At 41.6% G+C, this 13,861-nt stretch overlaps 1 protein-coding gene across 1 annotated transcript; it reads right to left on the minus strand.

Annotated features, from left to right (window-relative positions):
- Window positions 1-3,686: 3,686 nt before the first annotated feature.
- On the minus strand, window positions 3,687-11,250 carry calm1a (calmodulin 1a). Its single transcript, XM_061082528.1, has 6 exons — window positions 11,168-11,250; window positions 5,932-5,962; window positions 5,635-5,778; window positions 5,423-5,529; window positions 5,125-5,260; window positions 3,687-4,898 (listed from the first exon to the last, which is right to left on the minus strand). Exons 1-6 carry the CDS (start codon window positions 11,168-11,170, stop codon window positions 4,870-4,872), a joined length of 450 nt encoding a protein of 149 aa, XP_060938511.1. The 5' UTR covers window positions 11,171-11,250; the 3' UTR covers window positions 3,687-4,869.
- Between the last annotated feature and the right edge of the window lie 2,611 nt (window positions 11,251-13,861).

Raw genomic sequence — 13,861 nt, forward strand, 5'->3', positions numbered from 1 at the left:
AAGCTGTGTCCGACTGCCCCTCCTCCTCCGCCTCACCTTTTTCCACCGGAGGTCCCTGCCGCAGGTATCTCAGGTATCACTTAACAGTTCGTCCAGCAGCAGCGGTGGCTCTGTTGCTTTTCAGTCTTTTTGAATTTCACTTGGTGGTAATGACATTTTAATGTGGTGTTGAAAAGCAACTTTACATTTAGAACAATCTCTCGTAGGAGATCCGTCTGACAAACTCCTCTTTTAAACCTCTCATTGAAGACACCTCTTTATAGGTGTGCTTTCTCCTACCTCTGACCCTACGGACTAGTTTAATCGTTTTATAATTAAATATAATTTTATCTTGTTTTTACACTTTCCTCCTCTGCAACATTTGTAATTCCCATGTCTGTGCTCTGTGATTTCCAAGTTGCTTTTAAACAGTTTCTTATTTTTTGTTTTCACTGTTTTCTGTTGTTTGCTTTCAATTTTTGTTCTTAACTTGTGAAGCACCTTGTAACTGTTTTATAAAGTGATATATAAATAACTTTTACTATTAATTTGATTTAAAAATGTGTTGTATATGCACGTATATGTATACAAATATGTGCATACATGTAAAAGAAATGTCAGTAAGACATCACTTGGAGATTGTGTAGTGAAAGTACATTAGACGTCTAGATTTTACATTAGAATTTGTCTTTACAGCATTTACATATTTTTTATTGAATGCTTGACATTTTCTGCCCATGTGTTTAACCCCAATGCCCGATTGTTTGTTATTTTCTTACGTTCACTGTAAGCAAGATTACACAAAAACTACAGATGAATAATCATGAAACCTGCTGGAAGGATATGGTATGGGTCAGGGGAAAAGATTTGACATTTCTGTACGGGTCTGGATCAGCCGAGACAGTTTAATTTATAAAGCACAACTTATAAACACAGGTAGATTCACGCAGAGAGGTGAGCACAGTGAGGACGGCGAGAAGGAGCACCGAAGAGGAGAACATCTTGTCTAGGCTGGGGATAGGACGTACTAGACTCAATAATGCACTGCACTTAATAACCAGACATCTAACAGGATTATGTGATTACTGCCAAATAGAGTGAGTGGAGCATGTAATGCTTCACTGCAATAAGTATGTTAGAGAACGAGAAAAGCTAAAGAGGGAAATTGCAAGGCGTGTAGTGGAAGAACTGAGCTTGGAAGTAATATTTACCATTGGAATATAGGGAGTATGCTCCATTATCTAAGGGAGACAGGAATGGACAAAATAATTTAATATGGCCTAGATAACGCAGTAGGTTGCCATCCGCTGCTAGAACGAACAAAGAAGAAGAAAGAGGAGCTATGAAATATCAAGGGTAATAAGAGACATACTGATCGAATGGGGAAGAAGAGGAGGAAGTAGGATATTGAAAAATAAATAAAGAAGACACAACAGTCTAAAATAAAACAATTAAAATAAAGTTAAATACAATGATGGTTTGAGCTTGTGAAATAGTATATTTAAAGGCAATGGGATACAAATAAGACCCATAATAATTTGTATGTGGTTGTACCTGAAATCAGACGTTTAACTGGTGTTTTTATAACATATTGATTGGACAACTTATCAGTATAATGCAGAACATAAGAGCAACAGTTAATCTTTGAATTTTCTGAATTACTAAATATCGTCAAATTTGGGGGTGCATTTTCCTACGTCCTCGACAGTAAAGCAGAGGCCAATCTCCAAAGTTTTTCTTTTTCTTGTAGTATATTTATTGCTGGTACTATCTTAATTTGAGGAATTTTACTTTTACTCAATTGTTAGATTTTAACAAGGATGCATTGATATTCTTCAATTGTGACATTGATTTTTTTAAGATTCCTGTACTTATTAGCCAGAGGCTTTTCCACACATCTTTACCCTCTAACATCACAGACAGTTGAAGCTTTTTATAGGTGTACAAGCAGAACAATATGCATAGAGCTTGTTGAACTCACCTCACATCATATCAGAGAAGAATGGCACATGGGAGAGGTCATAAACCTCAAGGCCCAACTGTCTTCTTGAATTCAATCCAGCTGCACCAAATTACACACCGTCATGAATGTCATTCCCCTCAAATGTGGCAGATCGTCGTCAGCAAGATCCATGAATTATTCCCAGGGAAATTGGTGAAAATGTCTAAAAACTCAAGCTCAATGTTAAAGAAAGTCAAATTGTAAATGGTTCTTCCCTGACTGATAATGCTGCTAAATAACAGGACAAACAAATGCACAGTAAAACAACAACCTTGACTATAAGGTACAAATAGACACATGCTGAGGTCTAATTGGTTGATTTCTCCTGAGGCCAAACACCCCATTAAGTGATCAAAATGTGAAGAGGGAATCATCTCTGTCTTGTCCCTTTGAACAGACCCACAGACACACACCATGTTTACAACGCTGATGCTGAAGTGATGCTGTGTTGCAGCAGTTTTTATTTTATAACGGGTGGTTTCCTACATCATAGTGTTTCCCCCAGAAAACAGCTTCTGTGCTACATCTTGACTAGAACAGGATGATTTTTTTTTGTTTATATTGGTTATAACTAATTACTCACATGAGCACATTCTCATAAATATAAAATATGAACATAATTAAAGCTTGGTGGATGAGTGGATGAAGCTACATACTGAAAATCTGTCCTGTGTAAGGCTCTGTACTCTCTCCCCACATCATTCTTCTGGATGAAAATCTGAAATATTTATGTACATGAACGCCAGCGCCAGGAGAAGGGATTTGTGAGTCTGTTTGTGTAAGAGTGTGTGCACGTGTGCCAATCTACATATTTTGCACATTTGTGGCCATCAGAGGAGATACAGAGAGAATCTTCTCAACTGGAAGCCCTGTTAATGTTAATAATGCTGGAGAGGCAGCTCACTACTAACAGAGCAGCAAGATATTAATACACTTCAGACGCTTACATAACTCCAGCTGCTCTGTGTGTTACATGGATAACTAACACCTCCCACACTCCTCCATCCCTCTGTCTTTCCTCTCTCCCCCATCTCTGCCTGACTGCTTCTCATCACAACGAGCAGATCCTGCCTTTCTAGGTTCTATCAATAGTACAGATATCAAGTGGTACTGCTCTCCAATACACACCAAGTATGGTGTTTATGTGAAAACTGGTTGTTAAAGCCCAGTATATTAGCTTTTCACTCAGAAGACAGAGGGAGGTGTTTCATCAGGATGTCAATCTGTTCTTTTTTTATCCCTCGCTCTCTTCCTCAAGTCCTTGGATTCAATTATTGTCTTTCAACCTCTCCTTCTCTTGCTCTCTCCACAAACTCCCACGGTTTTCTCCCTCTCTTTTCACTTCCACCCATCCCATGCCTGGCTCTGTTGCCAAGCAACACCTCATCTGCAGACCGACGATATTGGCAATCCGGAGTCTCTTCCCCCCCCACACACACATCGACTTACTTTTTGTATCATTACACTAGCAAAAAACTTCAAATTAAAATCAACTTGTGAACATGCGCCTTTTAAACTAACAACTTTACATTCTGCCAGAAATGTTCTTTATTAAAATCTGTATCAGCAAGAAAAATTAATTAAGGTAACCATGGTGACATGTTTAAACAGGTGGAGATTCCCCCAAAGAATCCTCCTTCACTTGGAGAGGACACAAGTCAACCACCAACATTAACACAGAAAACAGACTTGAAGACTCAATGAGTTCTTAGTTCATGGTATTTTATTGGAAAAACAAAATGTAAAGACTAGCATGTACAACTTGGAATGCAGATCAACTGAACTGAACAGAACAGTCGGACTGGGCCGGGCCTCGCCGCACCCACACTCTCTCTCACACACACAGACACTCATGCACGCCAACTCATACACAAACACGAGATAGAAATGCTGCTAAGCACCGACCCTGCCCCCACTAAACTGAAATTAACCCCCCGGTGAATGACATGCACGCAATGTTGGAGGCAATATACTCGACCTGAGCACGCTTCAGGGAGGAATAACCTGATTTTAGATGACTGACCCCAAACTTCATAATCGTTTTTAAATCTCCACCTTTGAAAAAAAGTACTCATGGGAATGTAATTGCCCCAAACATTGCTATTGTGCATCACTTTAAAAGCCCACCCAACCCCTCCAAAAGTCTAGGACACACCCACCACCCGAGGAGTGAAAATCTATGCCCCACCAAGGCCTCACCCTCAAAAAAGGTAAACACACAAAGGATAAAGCGAGTATCCTGACATGCCAGAAACACAGAATCTAAAATTAGTTCTTATTTATTCCATTTTAATATTTTTCTTAAAAATATCTCTGTCGTCACGGACTTCATTTAGGTAAGCAAACTGCAGGTTCCGCTGGTTCACTCACTCCCATCCATCTGTTACCTGACCCCGCCCCTTCCTCCTCTCAGTGGGTCCCAGGTCGACCTGAGGCCCGACATCAGCCCTCTGCGTTTGGGCTCTTGACAGTAAACCCATCTAAAGCTGCATGCATGAAGAACAGAAAGAAAGAAAACAGAAAGTCGTAGAAGAAAGGCGATTGGCAAGCCCAAATAATTATCATGACGTCAGGCAGATGGAACCAGGAAGCAGGAGAGCGGAGGCCAAACCAGCCGGCTGTGGGGGGGCTGCTTGGTTGAGATCTGATTGGGCAGCTCAGTGCTGGAGGGGGGGTGGGGGAATACAAGCCAGTACATGCAGATTCATTTAGGGTTTTTTCTTTTCGTCTTTTAACTTATTTGAGCTTGTTTATATGGACAAATTTTCAGTTTTCCAACATTCAGTTTAAGTTGTCTATACAGAACAGTATGAATAAATGTAGATTTTTGCAGTAAGAGGTAAGTGAAACATTTGACTGATTCTGAATCTGTGATGTGAGAGCCCAGTTCATTTGGCGGTCATCATCTGAACAAACTCTGTAGGGGGGAAAAAGAAAAAAACACACATCAGGAACCGTGTTTAACCTGCTGGCTGTAACACAATGAACAAACATGATTGATGAGATTACAACAAGCATCCAGGAATAAATCATGACACTGTGGTGGAAGAAAGCATGTGTGTCCATATAACTGTCAGTTTCTCGTTGCACGTAAACTACACTAATGTGTTTAACGTCTTTTTGAAGGGTTTAATCTCCTGTACCTTCATAGTTGACCTGTCCGTCTCCATCAATGTCGGCTTCTCTGATCATCTCATCTACTTCCTCATCTGTCAGCTTCTCTCCCAGGTTGGTCATCACGTGACGCAGCTCTGCCGCACTAATGTAACCATTGCCATCCTGAAACACACAAACATTACAGTGAGTCACACAAGTTCTACAAATTGTAGAACACTAACAAATCAGTCATGCCAAACAGTCCTTTAAAGAAGTGTCAGCTACAGATTAAGGAATGTTCTTAATTATTTGTATCGCCTTGCTTTCAAATAATAAAACACACACCTTATCGAAGACCCTGAAGGCCTCCCTGATCTCCTCCTCACTGTCAGTGTCCTTCATCTTCCTGGCCATCATCGTCAGGAACTCAGGGAAATCAATGGTTCCATTACCTATAGAAGAGAGAAGGTCAGATTTAAGTTAAACATAACATTTTTATATACTGAGACAAGTCTAAAATATAAATCCTTGCCCGTGTTAAGGGGGAACTAGCGTACCATCTGCGTCAACCTCATTGATCATGTCCTGGAGTTCGGCCTCAGTTGGGTTTTGACCCAGTGACCTCATGACTGTGCCCAGCTCCTTGGTGGTGATGGTACCATCTCCGTCCTTGTCGAACAGGGAGAAGGCCTCCTTGAACTCTGGACAGCCACAAGCCGAGGAAAAGAAAAACAAAAGAGGGCAGAGAAAAGGGTGACAGAGGAAAACATTAGCAACAGCACATGTGAGCAGATATAAGAAAGGGTATTTTATGCCTAAAGTGGCAAAAATTTGTTTTTATAATGTCACTTTACCGGCAATCTGCTCCTCTGTTAGTTGATCAGCCTAAAAAAAAAGAACAGAAAGAAGAGGGGGTCATGTTTAGTTTGAACAGCATCATATTAGAGCAACAATTACAAGTAAGATGGAAGCATAAAATAGTTCAACACAAAGGAGGCAGGCTGCAGCAAGAATCCATTAAAACAAGCTGTTGTTAGGTGTACTAAGTATCCAGCAAGGGCCGTATGATGACATTTAGTGCGACATAAAAGTCAGACATGCTTACTTTTAAACTTTGAGACTGCCAGAGCACATCAATATCATTTCGACTGTGAACCACAACCAAATACAAAAACAGATTCTAGAAGTTTGTTTTTGCTCAGGCAATAAAACAAACACCAATAAACTATCAAGTTATGTCTAAAGGTCTGGTGAGGCCATTCATTCTCTGTGCACAACCTTCATGTCTTCAAAGTCGATATCTGTGAGGTCTGCCACTAGCTGCATTGCCTTCGGTTGTGCTCTTTTCACTTCTCCACCTCTGCCTCCTCTTCCTCCTCCATCCAGCCTCAACACACCACCTCCCCTGCGCTGCTTCAGATCTAAACTTCTTCCACCGGCACCTCCTCCTGGTACTCCTGTTTTCATGCCGAGGCCGTCCAGTGCCCCTCGCACCATCACCAAGCCTTCAGCCAGACACTCCGCCCTCTTGCTGATCTGGTTGCCCTGTTTTTTGACCTCGGCCAGCTCTGTCTTGGTTCCCTGCAGGGAGTTCCTCAGGTCATGCATCTCTCTGACCACGGTGTCCATGCGGCTGGATGACGTGTCCATTAGCAACTGCAGGAAGGCTCTGTAGTTCCTCTCCTGCTGCTGGAGGAGCTCATTGTAGTAGTGCTGTTGTTCATCCAAGAGGTCATAGACGGTAGACAGGCTCACCAGCTCATCCTCTGCCGGGTACAGAGCAACTTTCTTCGGCAGCATGACGAGGGAAGGATGGCAAGAGGGGTGTTGTCTCAGCAGGGAGGGATTAGCTGGATGAAAAAAATGATGACCATACATCTAGAAGTCGTTCCTGATCGGTAAAATTGATTGAAGAAGGTAAAGATGAACGGTAGATCTAGCCATTTATCCAAGTAGTTGCATAACTTGGGGATGAAGGGGAAAAATCCAAGTCTGGATTTCAGTAAAAAAATTGATTTTTAGTCCTGGAAGGGTAGTTTGTTAGAAAAACCCATGATGATCAGATGACTGGAAAACTGCAGGATGTGTCTTTCAGTCCTTCATTGACCGTGGACTTTTTTCACACGATTCTTCTGGAGTGGAAGAGATCAACAGATTGGCACTGACTTGGCGAGGCGTCCCTCCTCGGTGTAGCTGGATGAGGAACTGATGTAAGTTGGTCCTTCTGTTGATGTTTGCCTTGCTATGGGTCTGTTCGTCTGTCTCAATAAATCTGTCTGCCTACCTGTCCATCTTTCTTTCTGTCCTTGTGTCTTCCAGCAATGTGAATGTACGCGGCCAGACGCTGTCCCTCCCTGGGTCCATCTGACACCAATTGGGTGAGACTGAACCCAACTCCCTGTGCCTCCATTTCAAACTGTGTGTGTGTGTGTGTGTATGTGTGCACGTAAGCCAAAGCATGCCAGTCAAAGACTAAGCCATCTGTCCATCTCTCCAGCAGATGGACAGAAAGATGAAGAGTCCCCCTCCTGCAGTAGTTCAACACTTGAAGAGCCTTCAACAGATTGACAGAGAAGGGGAACGTGTGTGTGTGTCAAGTTGCCAGGAGGCCGAGTCAGAGGAGGTCATTCAAGTGTGTCAGGAAAATTGGTTCAAGGTTTATGAGAGTAACTGTGTCCAGACTGGGGGAGGTCACAGGGGTTGTGTGTATGTCTAGATGCATGTGTCAATCTGTGGCCTGTCACCTCACTGCTACTGTTGCAGCTCCTAGGGAGGATCAGTTGGCTGGATATCCGACTCTTAGGCAGTCACTGTTCACACCAAATGCCCCCCCACCTTGGGCAGCCCCCCTCTCAACAGAGGTTCACTCTGAGTCACGGCTAGTTAGACCAAAATGTCCCAAAATAGAAAATTACATTTCTTACTAAATTCAATCCACATCACTGACAATATTGCATATAAAATGATATACATATAACAAGCAAGAATCCCAGATGTTTATGGAGGCGTGTCTTCTACAAGTTATTGCAAATATTATTATTATAATGTCAGTAAGACCTGATTGGACAACATAAAACACATGGATTTGAATGTAATGGGTTGTGATATTTCAGTTTTTTGAGAAATATAGCATGATATATAGAGTTAAATGATAAAGAAAATGTCTTGGGTGTATTTGTGTCACCTTAAGGACAGAGAGAAAGAGAGTACAGGTAAGCGTTATGGATAAAGGTGAAATGTTTGAACTACATGGTTTAAGTATTGTCAAGTTATTAGAATAATAAGATTTTTTCAGAATATACCTAATGATACTGACAGTAAGGATTTATGAGTCTGTGTCCATGCACGTGCCTGTGGGCTCCAGCTATGGTTAACAAGCTGCTAACCCCTCTAATATCCAGGACAAATTCCTCCCAAGGCGCAACAGTGCCTGGAAATACAGAGCACATTCCTATTTTATAGTTAGAGTGTAGCATGACTGCGCCATGATGTACTTAAAAAGCATCCATGGAGAGTATTAAGGAATTTAAGGGGAAAATGACTGTTTTATTAACATGACTAGGTAGATGAGCATATGAGCTGTATTAGTGAGCATAATTGAAGATTTGCCTTTAATTCTAGACATAAAGACGGTGTCAACACAAGAGCATTCCTTGTGAAAACTTGTCAGGGCTAAAGAGTGACTTTAACTGCTCATCTACCTTTTCATTAAGCTGCTCCAGCACATAATTTAGGTGCACTGAAAACTTTTGATAGGGTCTATGGTGCAGCAGTCATACCAAGCCATTGTTTGCAAAGACCAGTATTGTGGTAATTTTTTTCTGGAGTCAGATGAGGCCATCGTATCAGAATATGTTTATCAGGATTAAGCATCTAACCGCAGACAGGGTTTCAGCCTTCTCATAGCCGGGGACAAGCGTAATGGAAAACACAGTATTTTTCACAGCAAAATCAGTTTTCATGCTTTTGCGAGCGTTGTGCCCATGTGCCATTTACGGTCCCAATTTATTTGGAGTGGTGAAGTCAAAAGGATGAAGCCACACCGCTATTGGATGGTAGGGAGTTACAAACAACGCGATATGAACCACTCTCTGCAATAATTCTTTGCATGTAAACCATTACTTCAACTCAATTGTGTTTTTGAAAATGGATACAGAAGTAGATACATGCACACCTTTCTTTAATATCAGGGTCAGAGCTAATCAGGGGTATGTCTTTGAAGGATGTAGGTGGGGGGGAAATTATGCTACACAGACCTGCTAAATGTGAGAAAATCAGTGCCACCAATGAAAATGTTTATATTTGGACGTATGTGCAACCAAACTGCTCAAACTCTGGAGCCCTGTGACTTAAAATTCGTATGTGATTTAATACAAAAACCAGCTGCCATGGTGAGAATCCATGTATTTACAGGGTATGTCCAATACATGTGATGAGTAACTTAAATAGGATTTTCAAGCTGCTTAACAAAACTGCCATAAAACTCAAACAAGCCTCTACTCAAGCCCCTCTGCAGCGTTACAAAAAAAAGAGACTTGGTCCAATCAGTCCACTGGCTATAGACCCAATACTTATGAAAACAAGATCCTGCTGTTTTTCATTATAATATTAAAATATAGTAGCAATACAAATACGTATGTGGGATACAGATTATAATGAGCTACTGGGACAGATAACCGGGAGGCACACTAAGACAAACTGTGATAGTCAAAGCATGCCTGCAAGAAGGACGTGTCAACCAATACAAATAATGACTGTTTAATATTTTGCTTAACAATCCTAGGGTTGTGATAAAAAAAGTGAAGACTTAGGTGACTTGTTGCTGTTAAAGTGGTGTTTACATAGCTGATGAGGTTTACTCAAGTAGAGGACCAGCCTGCATGATGGCGGAGCCAGGCCCAGTGATATACTGCTCCTGTTGCATCTGTCAAACATGGTTTGAGTCGACCAGCCTAAAGAAAGGTCCACTACAGGACCAGTATTCTCCACATGACAGAGCACTGCATGAGTGTAAATGTAAACAGATCCCTCCACAAGCTAGACACTATGAAGCGTGGCTGATGAGTGATGATACTATATCTATTCCATAAATAATAAGATAAGACAACATTATATGGATGGACAAAAAAAACTAATTTCGTTTCATGCAGACAAGAAGCTTATTTCTTCTTGTTTGTTCAGATGATAGGACAGAGCTGACTTCATCAAGACATCGCTTTCCGCAGCAACAATAAATGTGAGCGGAAACAAGTCAATAAATATAAGCATGTAAGCAAATATCTCGTTTATTGTGTAGTTATGTGGCCTTAACCCATATTGTATGACATCGTGAACTGTCACTTGTTTGGACATTTCTTTAACAGTGTTTTCCTATTGTACTTTGATGAGTAGTATAGCGATTGTTGAGATAACATCTTAGTACATGTGAGCCTGTCTAGATTCTATGTGGCTATTGGATGGATGTGGAAGCAGAAAGTGGAGAGCAGTGCAGTAGCTCGCTGTGCCCCACCACCACCTCACCCATCAGCCTCATACGCCGCTGAATGTCGGACATGAATCTCCCTGGTTACAAATGTCGCTGCAACACCGGCATCAACGAGTCTGCGTCCAGGCTGCATCCGCATTCCCAGCCTCGCTCCAGGCAAACGTGTCTATACTAAAACGCTTCGATGACGGATGTTATCGATGTGGGAAGCCGGGGGGCAAAAGAAAAAACGCTATTTGAGGTTATCACGTTAGCTGATATGCTAACACCAGCAGCCAGCCGAGCTGCTGCGACTCCTGCCCACACTGGACCACCCGTGATAAGTAGCGCACGTCCGCTAACACCAGCTCCTGTTGTAATGTCGGTGATAAGCTCCTCGCTCGCAGCCACGAGCCGCTGTGTGTGGCCGCCAGTGCTAGCAGCTAGTTAGCTCGCTAGCTAGTTAGCTGCTAGCTCCGGGGTGTCAGTTCAGCTCTGCAGTGGCGGTTTATTCATTTCAACACAACAAGCGGGACAAACTTAGCGGAAACACACACCGACGGACATCCACACAACCCCGCACTGTTTCAAATCACACACACAACCCAACAGCAGTGCATACTCACCATGTCTGTGAAAGGTGGAGACGTCGGTGCGCTAATGCTACAGGAGGAAATGGACGGCTGCCTCTGAATGAGCCTGGCTGGAGGAGGGCAGGCGGGACGAAGCACCGCTGCGAGGCTCCGGTATTCCTCCGCAGCGTGGAGAGGCGTGCGCGCGCACACCAGCCTACGAACCTTGCTCGTAGGAAATATTATTCCTAACAGGTGCTGCCATCATTAATAACATCATTACATTAAAAAAAATCACTATTATTATGTTCATTGTAACAACAAGTCTGACACAACTGTTCCTGGTCTCTGTCTCCTCTTTCTCTTTCTTCTATCTGTCTCTATTGCTCTCTCTCTCTTTCTTTCGTTCTCTCTCTCATTCCGCCAGTATCTCTTATTCCAGAGCTGCAGGATCCAGATCTGACGCAACTCAATAACATGAACAACAATTATTATTATCATTATTAACTGGTACTGGTTTTAATAATAATATCATTACATCTATAAATATCACTTGACTTTTTTCTCTCCACTGTCACCCGTCTTGCTTGTTGTTGGGTTAAGGTCCTGACCGTACTATGTCAAGTGCCTTGAGATAATGTATGTTGTGATCTGTAAGAATACAAATCAAATGGAGTAACCCCCATGAATATTGTTGCCTAAGATTTTTAGGTTTATAAGTACATTTAAAGCCATAAATGAGAGACAGAAAGTGATGTCAAGGTTATGTCTTGAGGTCAATTAGAAAACAAATAGTAAAAGGAACCTCTTATCAGTCACACACATGTTTCACCTGATAGCAATAGGATGTTTATGCATTGAAACTTACAGCATCAGTCAGGCAACTGGTCCATTGGGCTGCAAGTCTACATGGCCTGTAGCCCAGTGTCAATAAATGTCTACAAGTATTGAGGATAACTAAGACAATCCTATTTCTGGTCAATTATTGGAATATTATTTTAAAACCAGACACAATTGAATTAATTGTACAACTTTGACTTTGGGAGACTTTCTCTGGGAAGTATCTTGAATAGAATTTAGTGTATGATTCCGTGCTGTTCCTTATCAAACAGACTTAAATATACCCTCCAGTGTCTGTCTACTCTGAGACTCTTCTTTGTGGCCACATGTCCCGGCCTCACAGCACCGATCATAGAGTCTGCTGATGTCTCTTGGCCAATTAGCTGCAATAACAGGTGGTATTAAAGTCATAGTCAGACATTATCAGTGTAATCTGAACCTGTTTAACTGCCATAGGGATCTAATCTATGCATGACATTGTGTCGGCCTAAATTCCAATGAGAAAGTAGAGTTATACGACAGCTACGACCATATAACTAAGTCATTGTATTTCCAGAAAAGACTAAGTCAACTTCATTATTTATCATTACACATATTTTTAAATAAGATGTAGCATTGTAGGCTATATACTCTGTATGTAAAGTTAATTTCCCTTCGGGAGTCAATGAAGTTATCTATCTATCTAGCTAAATATAGCCCAGTGAGATGTAGTATTTTATTATAGGTCCTTTATCAATGGAAAAACATATTCATAAGTTTTAATAGATAATTGGGTTGTGACTGTTCACCTCTAAAGAAAGAGTGGCACTGATCGTCAGACAAATCGCACGTATCAGCGCGCACAGTAACACGGACACTGGCGGACTATTTTGCCTTATGATGAGTTTTATCCAAGCGGAAGGATACGTTGTACACGTCTCGTCAGGCGGCACCGGGGAAGTTGCGGTGGAGTTTTTGAGAGGCGGACTCTGATTGGACAGAGCGAAGCCGCAATATTCTACACGCTGTACAGTCGCCGCTGATTGGCCAATGCGGATCTGCAATGCGTCAAACCACGGCGCGGCAGAGGAAGTAGGAGGGAGAGTCTCCGCGCTGAGTGGAGAGGAAGAGGACACATGATGGAGGAGGAGGAGGATACATGATGGAGGAGGGGGAGACATGATGGAGGAGGGCGAGAGAGGATGGAGGAGGAGGAGGAGACAGGGTCGAGGAAGAGGAGGCAGGGGAAAACTTCCTGGTTGTTCTAAGCTGTTTGCAAATAGTGTTTCTGAGTAAACATCAAGACACACACATGCCAAATAAAGTTTAAAAAGTACTTAAGTAAGTTGAAAATACTCAAACTTTGACATGTTTTACAAAGGCACTTTTACATTATGAAATTAAAATTAAAATGTTAAGCTATCACTGGCATAAAGTAGAACTCTAACTTTAAACAAATGCACGTTGTAAACCTGTCTGTTTGTAATGTTCTCTTATTCTTTTTCCTTTGTTGCTTTCGAGCTACTTCAGAATTATTGTTTGTCTTTTTGTGTGCTGAACATTGTGTGCAGAGTGAAGACAATTTTGTGCTTATCCTACCTGGTTCATATGCAGTGAAGATTTTAAAGTAAATGTTTTTCATTAAATTAACCAGAATTTACTTTATTGTTTATGTCTGTGCTTTATGGATACGTTTGAATAAATTAACTGAACTGCTGTTATTTTGTCATAAATTGCATGTTGTCTTCAGAGCCAAGTTCACAACTTTTCAAAATAAAAGATCTGTAATTCAGCATTTCAGCAAAGAAAAAAAACTTTAGCTTTTACTTTAAATACAAATTGCCAGACAGAAATTTATTCTATGAATGTTGCTGCCATCATGGAGGTCATCGCCACAAGACCTGTGAATGTCTGTCAGTCGGATATGGT

Source organism: Limanda limanda, chromosome 12, assembly GCF_963576545.1.
Source record: "Limanda limanda chromosome 12, fLimLim1.1, whole genome shotgun sequence".
Taxonomy (NCBI): Eukaryota; Metazoa; Chordata; class Actinopteri; order Pleuronectiformes; family Pleuronectidae; genus Limanda; species Limanda limanda.

Coding starts and splice junctions, on each gene's coding strand:
- calm1a (XM_061082528.1), bottom strand. Junction 5,779..5,931: donor AACAGAGGAGCAGATTGCCG/GTAAAGTGACAT, acceptor GTGGCTGTCCAG/AGTTCAAGGAGGCCTTCTCC. Junction 5,530..5,634: donor CAATGAGGTTGACGCAGATG/GTACGCTAGTTC, acceptor TCTCTTCTATAG/GTAATGGAACCATTGATTTC.